Below are 12,140 nucleotides of genomic sequence, written 5' to 3' on the forward strand. Positions count from 1 at the left end.
TTTCTTCTCATACATGGGCTCGGGGTTCACACACTCCTCTCCGCTAGGCCCCTCTGTGGGCAAAATCAAGACTCCCCTGTTTTATTCTATTTTTTAAAATAAAAACAGTTTCTAGAGCTAAGTTTTGCTGCATAAGAAAAGACGAGAAAAGCTGATGGTGAAATTTGTAGACACCGAGTAGTGTCCAAACAACAAACCCGCGCCCACTTAGCTGTTGCTAAGTGCCAACACTTCAACCAAACCTGAGTAGTGAGGCTTCAGTTTAGAAAAAACACCTGCTATCCGATGCTCGGCTGCTGGGCGACTTGGCTTGTGCCAGCAGAGAGGATTCTGCCTGCCCGCTGTGGCACAAGGCTTGCCACTATTGGAGGAGAAGGTTTACCTCCTGGCCTCTCATGCATGACTATCTGGACTAGAAGAACAACTCTCTGCTTTTTTTATATATGTATTTCGTGCAGGGTCTCACTTAACTCTCTGCTTCTAAGAGAACAACTGTGTTTTTTTTTTTTTCTTTGTTTGTTTTTTTTGCGGAACCGAGGATTGAACTCAGGTCCTTGCACTTGCCAGGCAAGCACTTATTCTACTGAGCCATCTCCCGGCCCCTGGCAACTAAGTTTTAAACAGAGGCCAGTTGAACTCAAAAACTTCGGATGGTTAGAGGATCTCCCCACAACTTCTCCAATTTACTGGTCCTGGTGTTGTAAATAATGTCTCTTGCCTTTATTTTTTAAATTGTTTCTGGTTTTCCCCCTTTTAACATTAAAAAATAATACTAAAAATAAAAGAAGATGATGTAAACATCTTTTCTTTCATGGCCTTTTAAATGTTGGGAAAGGGCTGGTGAGATGGCTCAGTGGTCTAAAGCACCTACTTAAAACAAGCTAAGCTAAGCAAAACACAGGGACAGCGGTTCAATCCCCCAGCACCACATGCCAGCCAGCCCCGCCCCCTGGTGGGCTGAGCTGGCCACACACACACATACACACACACAAATTAAATAAATAAATAAATATTTTTTTAAAAAAAATAAATGTTGGGAAGACTGAGGTTGAACATGAGGACCGAGTGTCTGAAGTTTGCTCCAAACACTGCTGTAAACCTTGAAGCCAGTCCCTCACATGCACTCACTGAAAGCAGACTGGCCTTCCAAAAGTCCTCTGTTGGGGGTAAGGGAAGAGAACATTCACTTCTCCAGGGTCTGTCACCCCAAATACAACACCTCCACCTGGTCCAGGCCTCCTGGACCTGAACACAAACCCAGCCTCCCTAAGCTGCCTCTGGTTCCCATGTCTGAGTCCTGGAAAGTCACAAAGAGAAGCTGAACAGGTTGGATGTTCTTGGTTTTCTCCTCTTTCCCCTGACCAAACAGCAGCCCTTTCAAGGCCAAAGAATGCGTGTACACCTCACCCAGCACCCAGCAGTGAACTTCACTTTTGTCCAGCCCTCTTAGGCCAGGATGAGGCTGGGACAGGAGATCAATAGCTCCAGCTGAGGCTGAGATGGGGGCAAGGGAGAGATGAGAGAGGAAAAGAAAGAGCCAGAGAGCTGCGGTGGGTATGAAAGCAGCTAAAAGTCAAGGCCCAGAGTAAGGGGAGGAGCCAGAAGCCAGAGAAGGTCCCCTCCTCTTTTTATCTAGCATCCTGCCACGCCTCCATGCAGGACAGGGCTGGAAAGCTGCCGTGGACAGGTACACTTGGATCCATGGGGCTGGTCACCTTGGGCTTTTGCTTTTGACCACAAGTGGATCATGAGGCCAAGGAACAGAAGCCAATCCATGCAGTCCTTCTGGAGCCAGCCTCTCTGCCCTGTGCCACAGTCCTTCTTCCTGCCACCATGGGTATGCTCCTAAGATCTAGAAATGCTGCCCTTCCAGAGGTCGCCCCCAGCCAGAGGTTCTGGGTGGGCCTGGGTCTGCAGTGACTTGTAAAGGTGTGAGGGTACTTAAACCTTAGAGGGACAGATCTCAAAGGGCCCTTCCAGGGATCTCTAGGGAAATCCCTAGTTCTTCCAACAGCCCAATGTGAGTTGAAATAACTAATTGTGCAGTCTGCAAAGAGCTACTGAGGCAAAGAAAAGCAAAATGGCCAAGGAGGGAGAGGGAGGGCATCTCGGCTTGGAGGAGAAGCAATATAGAACTATCCTCCAGACAAGAGCAGACACTGGAGAGGAAAACCACCCAAGTCCCTGCTCACCAAGATTTCATGTTGATTCCTTTGCATGTGCACCCAGCATTCAGGGTGCCATTTCTGTGGGCAGCGTGGATGGCCCACCAAGCCAGCGCTGCACTGCACTGGGCCACTCAGGCCCTGCGCCTTTCTTTGGAGAAAAAAGAAGAAGAAGAAGAAGAAGAAGAAGAAGAAGAAGAAGAAGAAGAAGAAGAAGAAGAAGAAGAAGAAGAAGAAGAAGAAGAGAAAAAAAAACCACAAAAAACCCACACAAAAAAAACACAACACACAGTTAACCACCTGTCAGGCCTCAGGATACAATGAGGCCCCTGGAAAAAGAGCTTTTCATGCATGCGTAATATATTTGTTCAGCTATTCACTTAATGAAGCTGATAAATGTGATGCAAGACAATAGTCAAGTTAATCTATTTAGTAAAATGTCTTGAGACTTTCAGGCTACGTTAAAGAGGGGACATTTTCATTTAAATGGGCTCATCTCCTCTCCTGGTCTGCACAAGGGGGTTCGGGCAATCTATGTGAATATAATTTCTTATAAATGTGTCTTTAATGGGTTTAATTCACCCTTGCCAGCTGTTTTGGGGGCTATTTTGTAAGAGCAAAACAAACGTTTCAGGCTTGGAAAGCTAGTTAAAATTAGTTTCGGTCAGCGAGGCCAAGCTATATTTCCTGCAAACCATCTGCTTGATTGGCACAATAGAAGGATTTTCAAGGAAAAAGAGGGGAGTGAGTGTGAAAGGGATGGGGGGTGAGGGGAAACAGCTAGAAAGGGCTGGGGCAGCCGGTAGCTCCTCGTGGCCTATTCTAAAGGTGAACTCCTTAGAGTTGTCTTAATAGAGAGGCTGGGGCGATAGGAAAGCTCTTTCAGCCAATGCCTTACGCCCTCCTCCTCCTCCTCCTCCTCCTCCTCCTCCTCCACTTCGCCAGTCAGCTCGGCCTCTGCGCTCCCCACCCTGGTCCGTCCGGAGCAGCCGTGCCTTTTGCCTTCTCCTGTGCGCTAAGCCCACCTGTGCCACGCGAGCCTGGCGTCTGATGGAGCTCCACAGTGGCCTCAGTCTCTCAACCACCCAGAAGCGGTCCCTTGCCATCTTCATTGAGGGCTGGAAGTTCTTGTCTCACACTGCTTTATTTCTTCCTTGGCCCAGTTTGGCAGCCCCCGTCCCCGCCGGGCGCTGGTGGGTTGGTCACCGCAGTAGCTGTAGCAAAGAGCCCTCTCTCCACTGCCTGGGGAAAAGGAACCCGCTGGCCAGGTTTTGAGTCCTTCCTACGGCCTCAAGTGAACCCCAAAGTCATGTCTGCAAAGCAAGAGTTTATTCCGGATCACCCAGAAGCCCTGGGAAGCCGAACGCTAAAGACGGCCAGGTCCTTGCGCCCAGGTCTCCTGCTGCATGGACAAGGACCTGGGCTCCAGGCCGGGGCTTCGGGTTCTCTTTGCTCCCTCTTGTATCCTGTTCCTGGGAAAGAGAAATATAAAGCCCAGAACTCGAGTGATTCCTCTTAAAGAGCCGGGAAGATAACGACGTGGCTGTGACTGGCAGGACACAGGGACCCCGCAGGCTCAGGTCAAGTGGCTTTAGTCACAGGTTTTAGCAAGGCCACTGAGGCTGGTGGGGAAAGTGTTTTTTGTCTTTTTGAGACAAGATGCAATCAGGCTGACCTGGAGCTCAGGCTGACCTGGAGCCCAGGCTGGCCTTGAACTCTCAACGATGCTCCTGCCTCAGCTTCCCAAGTACTGGGATTACAGGCGTGCGCCATCACGCCCGGCTCCTTAGGGCTTATTTTTGCCTTTCCACGGGCGCCCAGCCCTACTCTCCCTCCCGCACGCCCACTTTTCCTTTCCGGGCCTGAGGAATTCTTCAGCAGGCTGAGGAGCCGACAGCAGGAAGCAGAGCCCACGTGGATCGCAGCCAGGGGTGACCCACCTTCCAAGTCTGTCAGAGCTGCGTTTTAAAAGCAGAGAAGTTTGCAGCAGTTAGTCCAGGGAGAACCCAAAGGACAGGTGCGTGTGGCAGGCGCAGGGAACTGTCAGCCACAGGGGTAATAACTGTAAAACTGCGCACAGCAAAGCCCGGCAGGGAAGGGGCCAGAGAGGAGGGTGCTGCGAAGGCCCCGCCCCCGCAAACCCCAAGGACTTTGTGGCCACAAACGTCGCCAGCGTTCCCAAAGATCACAGAGCCCAGGCCGAAGAGGGCCACGGTCACCTTCCGCTCTCACAGCCCCGGGCCTCCAGACAGCGTTGGGGGCTTGGGTGGGGGAGAGACCCAGAAAGCGTAAAGGCCGCAGGATTGAGGCTGAGAGCCGAGCTTTTCTTTGGCAATGGAACGTAGGGCTGGTTTAAACTTTCTCACCTATTTTATTGCCAAACTTGGGGAAGAGAAACTTTTGAAGAGCTGCGGCAGACCTTCCTCTTCCGTTTCCAGGGCCTCCAATTAACTCTGGCAACGCAGTCTCCCTATTTAAAAGGCCGCTTACTCAAACCACAGCGTTCCCTTCCTAATTGGCTTTCCCCTCCTGCCCTGCCTGCCCGCCAGGACTCCACAAACAGACTTGGGCTTGGAAACTCCTCGCTTGCGTAATCTCCCACCATTAATTTGTCTCCAGAGCCCGGTCCCAAATAACTTTTTAATTTGAATCAAGGGAGAGCTTCAGCGTGCTCCGTTTCTGGTTTAATGTGATATAAATCACAGATGCACTTTTATTGAATGGTTAAAGCAGCGACATGGAGATCAGGAACACAAAACGCCCTGGACAAAACCATCGAGAGAAATAAAGCTGGTTAATAAGATTTTTGAGAAAGCTTTGTGTTAAAAAGCAAAAAGGAAAACCAGCTGAAGGTGACAGTTAGTTCATGGTTAATAGGATCAGGGCGGCCTGGCGGGGCTGCACACTTCTCTTGGGGGAGGTTCAGCCATGATCGAAATGAATGGGACATTTAACACATCTGTTATCTCGGGGAGCAGAGGACCCTCAGCCCCAGCCCGGAGAACAGCGAAGGGATTGTCTCCAGGAGCATTCCCGCTTGAGGTGTGTCAGCTTTAGGAGAGGCTTTCCCTGGCTGCACCCACATTCTTGGGAATCTTGTCCTCCCCCCCCCCTTTATTCCTATGCTGCAGTTAAAAGCTGCAAAAGCTTGGCCACGCTGTGTACCCCACCGTGGGAAGGGTCGTGTGTCTCACCTATGGCTCCTGGAGAGTGGCCAAAACTTGGGGTGCTGTTACAGCTGTGTCCCCTGCCTGTGTTCGCCTCTTGGAGTGCCCCCTGCTCCTCCCATGTGTCCCTGAAGGGAATACTAGCAAAAACCCATGCTGGGAACAGTTGGCCAAGGTGCCTGCAGTTTGTAGGTTCCCACCAACTCTGGCGATCGACCAGGCTCCTCCAGTGAGACATCCAAAGCCAGAGCTCGGCTCTTGGCAGCACATCCGACTGCCCCCAGCATCCTTTCCAAACCTCTCTGGGCCTGAGACTGGAACCTCCCACTCTGATTGAGCCCAGCCCTCACATCTGCTTGAGGCTTCAGCGGTCTGACCCAGCTACACACCAGAGGGGGAGCATATTTTCATGATCAAGGACTTGAAATTTTCCACACACACGCCCCTCCCGCATGCAAGGGGAGAACTATTTTATTGATAGCCTGGAGATGTATTTCTATGAATATTTATTGATTGATTTTCCAGGCTCAGCGGGGGAGCTGCAAATAAATTTAGTGCGTCCTTTAAATAATTCCTTTTCTATGGGGCAAGATGTCATTTGAAACTTCTAAATAGGCATTTAATTAGCCTGGGTGTTGCTTCGGAACAAAAAACCCCGAGAAGAGCTTTGGGGGCGCACTGTATTGCAAAGAGGCGGTCGATATGCAGAATTGACGCGCGAGGGCCTTTGTTGGCGGCCCATTGTGCGGGCCATGCTTATGAAGACTAATCCAATCATAAATTGCACCTCTGCACCAATCAGAGTGCCCGGAGCCTCCAGCGAATGAAGCTCGAGTGGAGAACTTTGTTGAACTTCATTGTCAGAGCTGTCACTTTTCAAAGCGCTGGAGCGGGCAGGCCACTATAAAACCATCACCTCGTCCGGAGGATCTCTGAGGACGCGCGGACGCCCTAGAGGGATCGCAACTTGGAGACGTTTGCTGAGCCCGAGAGAAGGGCACCGCGGGAGCGGGAGGGACTGGAAGAGAGGCGTCCACCCTCGTCGGCTGAAAGAAGGCTTCCTTCGCCCGCCCGCTCCTGCCATGATGTTCCCCGGGCTCCTCGCGCCCCCCGCCGGGTATCCGAGCCTCCTGCGGCCCACGCCCACCTTGACGCTGCCCCAGTCCCTGCAGTCCGCATTTGCTGGCCACTCTAGCTTCCTAGTGGAGGATCTGATCCGCATCAGCCGGCCCCCGGCCTACCTGCCCCGCAGCGTGCCGGCTGCCAGCCTGTCACCTCCTAGGCAGGGGGCCCCCGCAGCCGCCGCCGACTCTGGGTCCTCAGACCTAGGTGACCTGGGTTCCCCCGGTACCCCAGGCACAGGCAGCCGGCGCGGCAGCTCTCCGCAGACTGCCCTCTCCCCTGCCAGTGAGCCCACTTTTCTGAAGTTTGGGGTGAACGCCATTCTCTCCTCAACGCCCAGAACAGGTAAGTGAAGGCAGAGCGCAGAAGGCCCCCTTAGTTGCTTTCCGCACTCAGTTTCCTTTGAGGAGCAAATACCCGCGCGCACAGCAGGGCCCAGATGCGCGCGGGAATCCCGAGCCGCCACGGCAGGGCAGATGCGGGAGGAAGAGCTGTGGGGTGCCCCGCCCTCGGCCTGAACCTGAGCCCTCCGCACCTGCGCTTCTGCTCTCCCCCTCCTGGTCCCTCCACCCAGGACCATACATTTATTGAATTCGCTAGTGCGGTGGCTCTGCCAATTTCTGTCGTCCCAGCCCGGTCCTATCTGGCCTCTAAGTGGCCAGGTTGGAGATCAGGGGTGAGGGAGGCGGCGCAGAGGACTTTGCGGGGAAGAACATTTCCGCAGACCAGACAGCGTTAGGAAGATTCGGTTTGCTGTCAGTGCATTTGGAAAAGATGCTTTGGAACCAGCAGAAGCGCCCATCTGCTCACGTATTCGATGTGCAGAGCGCTGCCCAAGTACGTAATCAAAGTAATCAAACTCTGTCTCCCCCCCCAGAAACGCCCCCCGCCTTACTTCAGAGCCCCCCTCCCAAGACGTTCGCTTTTCCATACTTTGAAGGCTCCTTCCAACCTTTCATCAGATCCTCCTATTTCCCAGGTAGGTCTGTGCCCGCCCCGCTCCGCTCCCTGCCCCGCGCAGTATTTCTCCGTCCACCCCTCGGGGTTACGCTCTGGTTCAGAGGTTGCGAGGCGTACAACATTCACGAATCCGTCGCGCCAATTTGATGCCCTATTTAGCACAAGCATTGACTGTTTGACACTTTGCACCAATTCCCTGCTCTACAAATTAGCAAGAATTGTCATGGTCCCAATTTGAGGCGGTTCCTCTCCCGGCAAGGAGCTGTTGGCATCCCTTCACGCCGCCGTTTTCCCACAGAGTCGGTGCGCTCGGCCACGATTCCCCACAAAGGCTTCAGCACCATGACCAATTGGTCAGCTCCTCGGAGCAGCCACACACAGACCGACTCTCGCCCCTCCACGCCGCCGGGAGACACCTACCAGCCGGGGCTAATTTCCCTTTAAAACTCTTTCAGGGCTTGGGCTTTTCACAAGACCACATGGGGTGCCCCGCTTGTGTGGGATGCCAGGGGTCGCGGGGGAGGGGGGCTAGTTCCTTCTCTAACTCCCACTTTCTATTTCCCAGCCTGATTTTCCGACCCCTTCTCATAACGCCTCCCTCCCCCCCCAATAGCAGACACACACCTCTGGCCATATCTTTTTAAAGAGGTTTTGGGCTTGCAAAATAAGAAAAAGCTGGAGAGAGTTGTGTAGCGGGTCCTAGTTGTAAGGAGAAACACCTTAAACCGTCTGCGGGAGCTTCCATCCTGAAAGTCACTGGTCAGAAACTATGCAGCTGATCCAAACAACGAAGGAAAAGGGAGGGCCCCTAGAAAGAGAGGCGAGGCCCGGCGCAGCCAGAGGGGGATGGGCAGACCCCCGTCCCTCTAGATATCCGCCCAAGAAGGGGCACCGCTGATTTTATAAAGGGGGAGAGAGAACTCTCCAGCCTCCTCCCCACGCCCTTGCTCCTGCTGATCATGGAATTTGCTGCTTTTCTCCCCCCCCCCTCCCCATGCACTAACAAAAACAACCTGAACTTTATAAATAGCTTTTCATGTCCATTTAATGAGAGCGACTGGAGGAAGAGGAGTCCTTGCCATCGGTATTCTCCCGATGGTCTTGGCCTGCAGTTGTGTTTAGTTTGAAAGTGTAAATCTCTTTTGTCCCAGTAATATATGGCTTTCGCTGCTTGTCCGCAGTCTTTTTCTGTTAGTTCATTACTACACAATTACCATTCACGCTTCATTAGAGTCTCTGTTTCTTTTTGTTTTTTCTTTTTCTCTCCCTTAAAGCAAAACTCTCCCCCTTTTTACCATGCCAATACTCACTGGGAAGCGGGCAGAGTGCTAATTAGCTGCCACTTTTCATGTATTCGGGCGGAATTCTTTACGTCTTGTGGGGGAGGGGAGGAAAGATTAATATTAAAAAGATGAATACCGATTAGATTTTTCTTTAAAAAAAGAATGCAAAGCGGATTTTCCTTTTTCTCTCTCTCAAATCAGCAACGTACCCCCTTTGCATTTAAACAATGCAAAAGCCCCCAAGGTGATACAAGTTTGGAGTAGGGTCGAGGAGAGTGGCCTCCGCTATTTTATTTTTACACTCGCTTTTTTTCTGTTGCTATTTTAAGGGGGTCCACACAGGTTAGTTTCTCTGAGACCCCCTGAATGGAGAAACGCAACAGGCGGTTGTTGGGGGCCGGTTTCATGGTTTTCTCTAATCCGGGTTTGCACGGTTGAAAGGCAAAGTTATTTGGGCGGAAAGCGCCCTTTCACAGTTGCCGGTTGCAGGTTTGTGGCCGCCTCTCTAGGGGGAGAAGAGGGGGGCTAAGGAGATGAAGGCACGAGAGGGAGCCAGCGCAGAGGCCCTGGGAGCTGCGGCCGGCCAAGGGGCCAGACCGCCCTCCACCTCCTCCTGCCGCCCGCAGCTTCCTCTGGCGTCGTGCCTATCCCAGGCACATTCTCGTGGCCCCTGGCCGCCCGTGGGAAGCCGCGCCGTGGGATGCTGCGACGCGCCGTGTTCTCCGACGTGCAGCGCAAGGCGCTGGAGAGAATGTTCCAGAAGCAGAAGTACATCAGCAAGCCGGATCGAAAGAAGCTGGCGGCCAGGCTGGGCCTGAAGGACTCGCAGGTGAGGGTGGGGGCACCTCTGAAACCGCGTGGGCCCATTACGCAGAGGAGGAATCTGAGGCCAAGAGCGGGTCGCTTGCTCACTTGGGCTGGGTGTCTGAGCACAGGGGCAGGAAGCGGCCAGTCAAGGGGAAATGGGGCAGCGCAGCAGCAATCACTTTGAGGGGCTAGGGAGATGGCTCAGTGGAATAAGCGCTTCTCTGGCAAGCGCAAGGGCCTGAGTTCAATCCCTAATTCCGCAAAATATATAAAATAAAATAAAAAATCACTCCTTGGGTTCAGAGGGAACAAGGGGCGGCGCCCTCTGCAGTGCCCTGACGCACCCACGCTCACTGGCTTCGCGTGCGTCTCTCTTCCGCTCTGCACGCTCCAGGTAAAAATCTGGTTCCAGAACCGACGCATGAAGTGGCGAAACTCCAAGGAACGCGAACTACTATCCAGTGGGGGCTGCCGCGAACAGACGCTGCCCACCAAACTCAACCCGCACCCAGACCTCAGCGACGTGGGCCAGAAGGGCCCTGCGGACGACGACGACCCCGACGCTTGCCCGGGTAGCCCCCGGCCACGCCTGGCTTTCCGCGTGTCCCCCAACTCCCGGCGGCCCTCGCCAGCGCGCTCGGGCAGCCCCAGCAAACCCTCGGACTTCTCTGACTCGGAGGAGGAGGGTGAGGATGAGGAGGCTGAGGAAGAGGAGGAGGAGATCACCGTGTCCTAGAAGCCCCTCTGCGCCCGACCTGACGCAGTGGGAGGTGGGGGACCGGGATCGTGTCCCCACCAGGACCCCAGCTACACTGTCCACAGCGCTGCCCACGGCATCGGAGGGCTTGGCCCAGCCTTAACTCTACCCGAGGACTGCATCAGCTCCTCCAAGGCTACTGGAAACCATGCGGGTAGGGGACATTGCTGGCACTGGCGATCCAGGACAGCTATAAAAATCCTAGGGAGGAGGATACCGAATTGGGCATCAAAGCACCAAGCACAACTCACTCCAAGCACCCCGACCTCATAGGTCCTTTCTCCTCCCTGTGACAGGCGGCCAGGGTCCTTCCCACTGCAGTTCCCTTGAAAGCGTAAGAATGGCAAAACAGAATTAAGCCTGTGCCTTTTCGTCTAAGAGAAATGCAAATATGCAGTCTTTTCTTTCCATATGCTGTCTGGGAGCAACCAGTGAGTTCTGTATTTAGGAGGAAGAGTTCTCTACTTCTGTTTAATATTTTACTTTATTTTATTTTTTTGAGACAGGGTCTCACTATGTACTCCAGGCTGGTCTTGAACTCACTATGTATCCCAGGCTGGCCCAGTCTCCTGCTAATCCTCCTGCCTCAGCCTCAGGAGCACTGTGTCTCCATGCTTGGCTGCTGTGTTTCAAAGTTTTTCTTTTTAATTTCTGCAGGCATAATATGTGCACCAAGCACTCTGCCTTGGATGGAGGAGGCGTCCCAGAGCTCAAAGCCAGCAGTGGGTACGATGTGGACAGAGATAGGCTCATGAGCCTCTTTGATTTTTTTTTAACAACACTGCTGTCTTTGCACAGCTTTTAGGAACTGTATACTATTTTGTACATATGTCTTGTACGGATATTTTATACCAAGGTTATTGGGAATGAATATAAAAGATTGGCTAGATTTCTCTCTTTTGCAATGGTCTTTAAACTTTGAAAAAAGTAGCCCTTTAATTGCATAACTTATAAAAGATATTTTGTATTTTTACCATGTACAGATTTTTATATATGTATATATGTAATAAATAAACACATACCAAATAGAACGTCGGGTAAACACAGTGGCCATTCATTCACAGAATGTGAGGGACAAAAAGAGCTAATTAACTTGTGCTGCCCAAGTGCTGGGCTTTACAAAAGGTAAACTGAGGCCCAAGAGAGGGAAGCTCGTTCAGCGGATGGGTGGCCATGCTCGAAGCAGACATCCCTGGCCCTCAGCCCAGTCAGTGCCTTTTCTGCATCTCTGGATTATAAAATAACCATATTTGCTATGCGACAAGAAAAATATCATCCATAACATGGAACCACAAAGTGTGGTTTGCAAGTATCTTCTCTTTAAGACTGATAAGTGGGCTGAAAAGAAATCAGTGCAGGTCAGGGGCGTGGCCAGAGTGTGTAGGTGTTTTCTGTGTCCCTTCCAAGGGACATGTCCTAGTTCCCAGAGAGCTCTGACACTGGTGGAGTGGTCCTTCACCTTTTGTATATGGCCAGGTTTTATCAGGATGCTCTGTGCGGTCACATCACAGAACGGGAGCCCAGATACACACTCTGTATGTGAAATGAAAGCTTTTTACAGACTTGAACCATTTATGTGGCATGCAACCTCAGGAGCAGAGAGCTCAGGTTAGCATCCTGGAGAGGCTGTTGGTTCTGATCTTTGAGAGACTGGTCTTCGCCATATCAGCCACTCAAACTCATGTTTCTTTGGGATCCTAACCTGCAGCCTAGAGCAACCAAAAACAGTCAAGCTTGAGTTTAGATAGCATGAACTGAGGTGGAGAGGTGAGTGTTTTCTACCTCAGTAATTCCTCTTTCCACTATGAGTCTCCTCTGTGCTAAGTCACCTACCAGGCTTGTTCCTGACACTGCTTTCCTTGAGGTTAATGCATGACCC

The 12,140-nt window shown here is 52.2% G+C and overlaps 1 protein-coding gene across 1 annotated transcript; it reads left to right on the plus strand.

Moving 5' to 3' along the window:
- Positions 1-6,414: 6,414 nt before the first annotated feature.
- On the plus strand, positions 6,415-10,240 carry Dbx1 (developing brain homeobox 1). The gene is made up of 4 exons (XM_004642701.1): positions 6,415-6,799; positions 7,332-7,433; positions 9,324-9,526; positions 9,899-10,240. Exons 1-4 carry the CDS (start codon positions 6,415-6,417, stop codon positions 10,238-10,240), a joined length of 1,032 nt encoding a protein of 343 aa, XP_004642758.1.
- Positions 10,241-12,140: the final 1,900 nt, after the last annotated feature.

The sequence above is a fragment of the Octodon degus genome, unplaced genomic scaffold (assembly GCF_000260255.1).
Source record: "Octodon degus isolate 3935 unplaced genomic scaffold, OctDeg1.0 scaffold00159, whole genome shotgun sequence".
In the NCBI taxonomy this organism is placed as follows: Eukaryota; Metazoa; Chordata; class Mammalia; order Rodentia; family Octodontidae; genus Octodon; species Octodon degus.

What these genes read in the sequence shown, in the direction of transcription:
- Dbx1 (XM_004642701.1), top strand. Translation starts at nt 6,415, where the DNA reads ATGATGTTCCCCGGGCTCCTCGCGCCCCCCGCCGGGTATCCGAGCCTC. An exon ending in CAGATCCTCCTATTTCCCAG is followed by an intron (nt 7,434 to 9,323) that starts GTAGGTCTGTGC and finishes TGCCGCCCGCAG; the next exon opens with CTTCCTCTGGCGTCGTGCCT. An exon ending in TGGGCCTGAAGGACTCGCAG is followed by an intron (nt 9,527 to 9,898) that starts GTGAGGGTGGGG and finishes TGCACGCTCCAG; the next exon opens with GTAAAAATCTGGTTCCAGAA.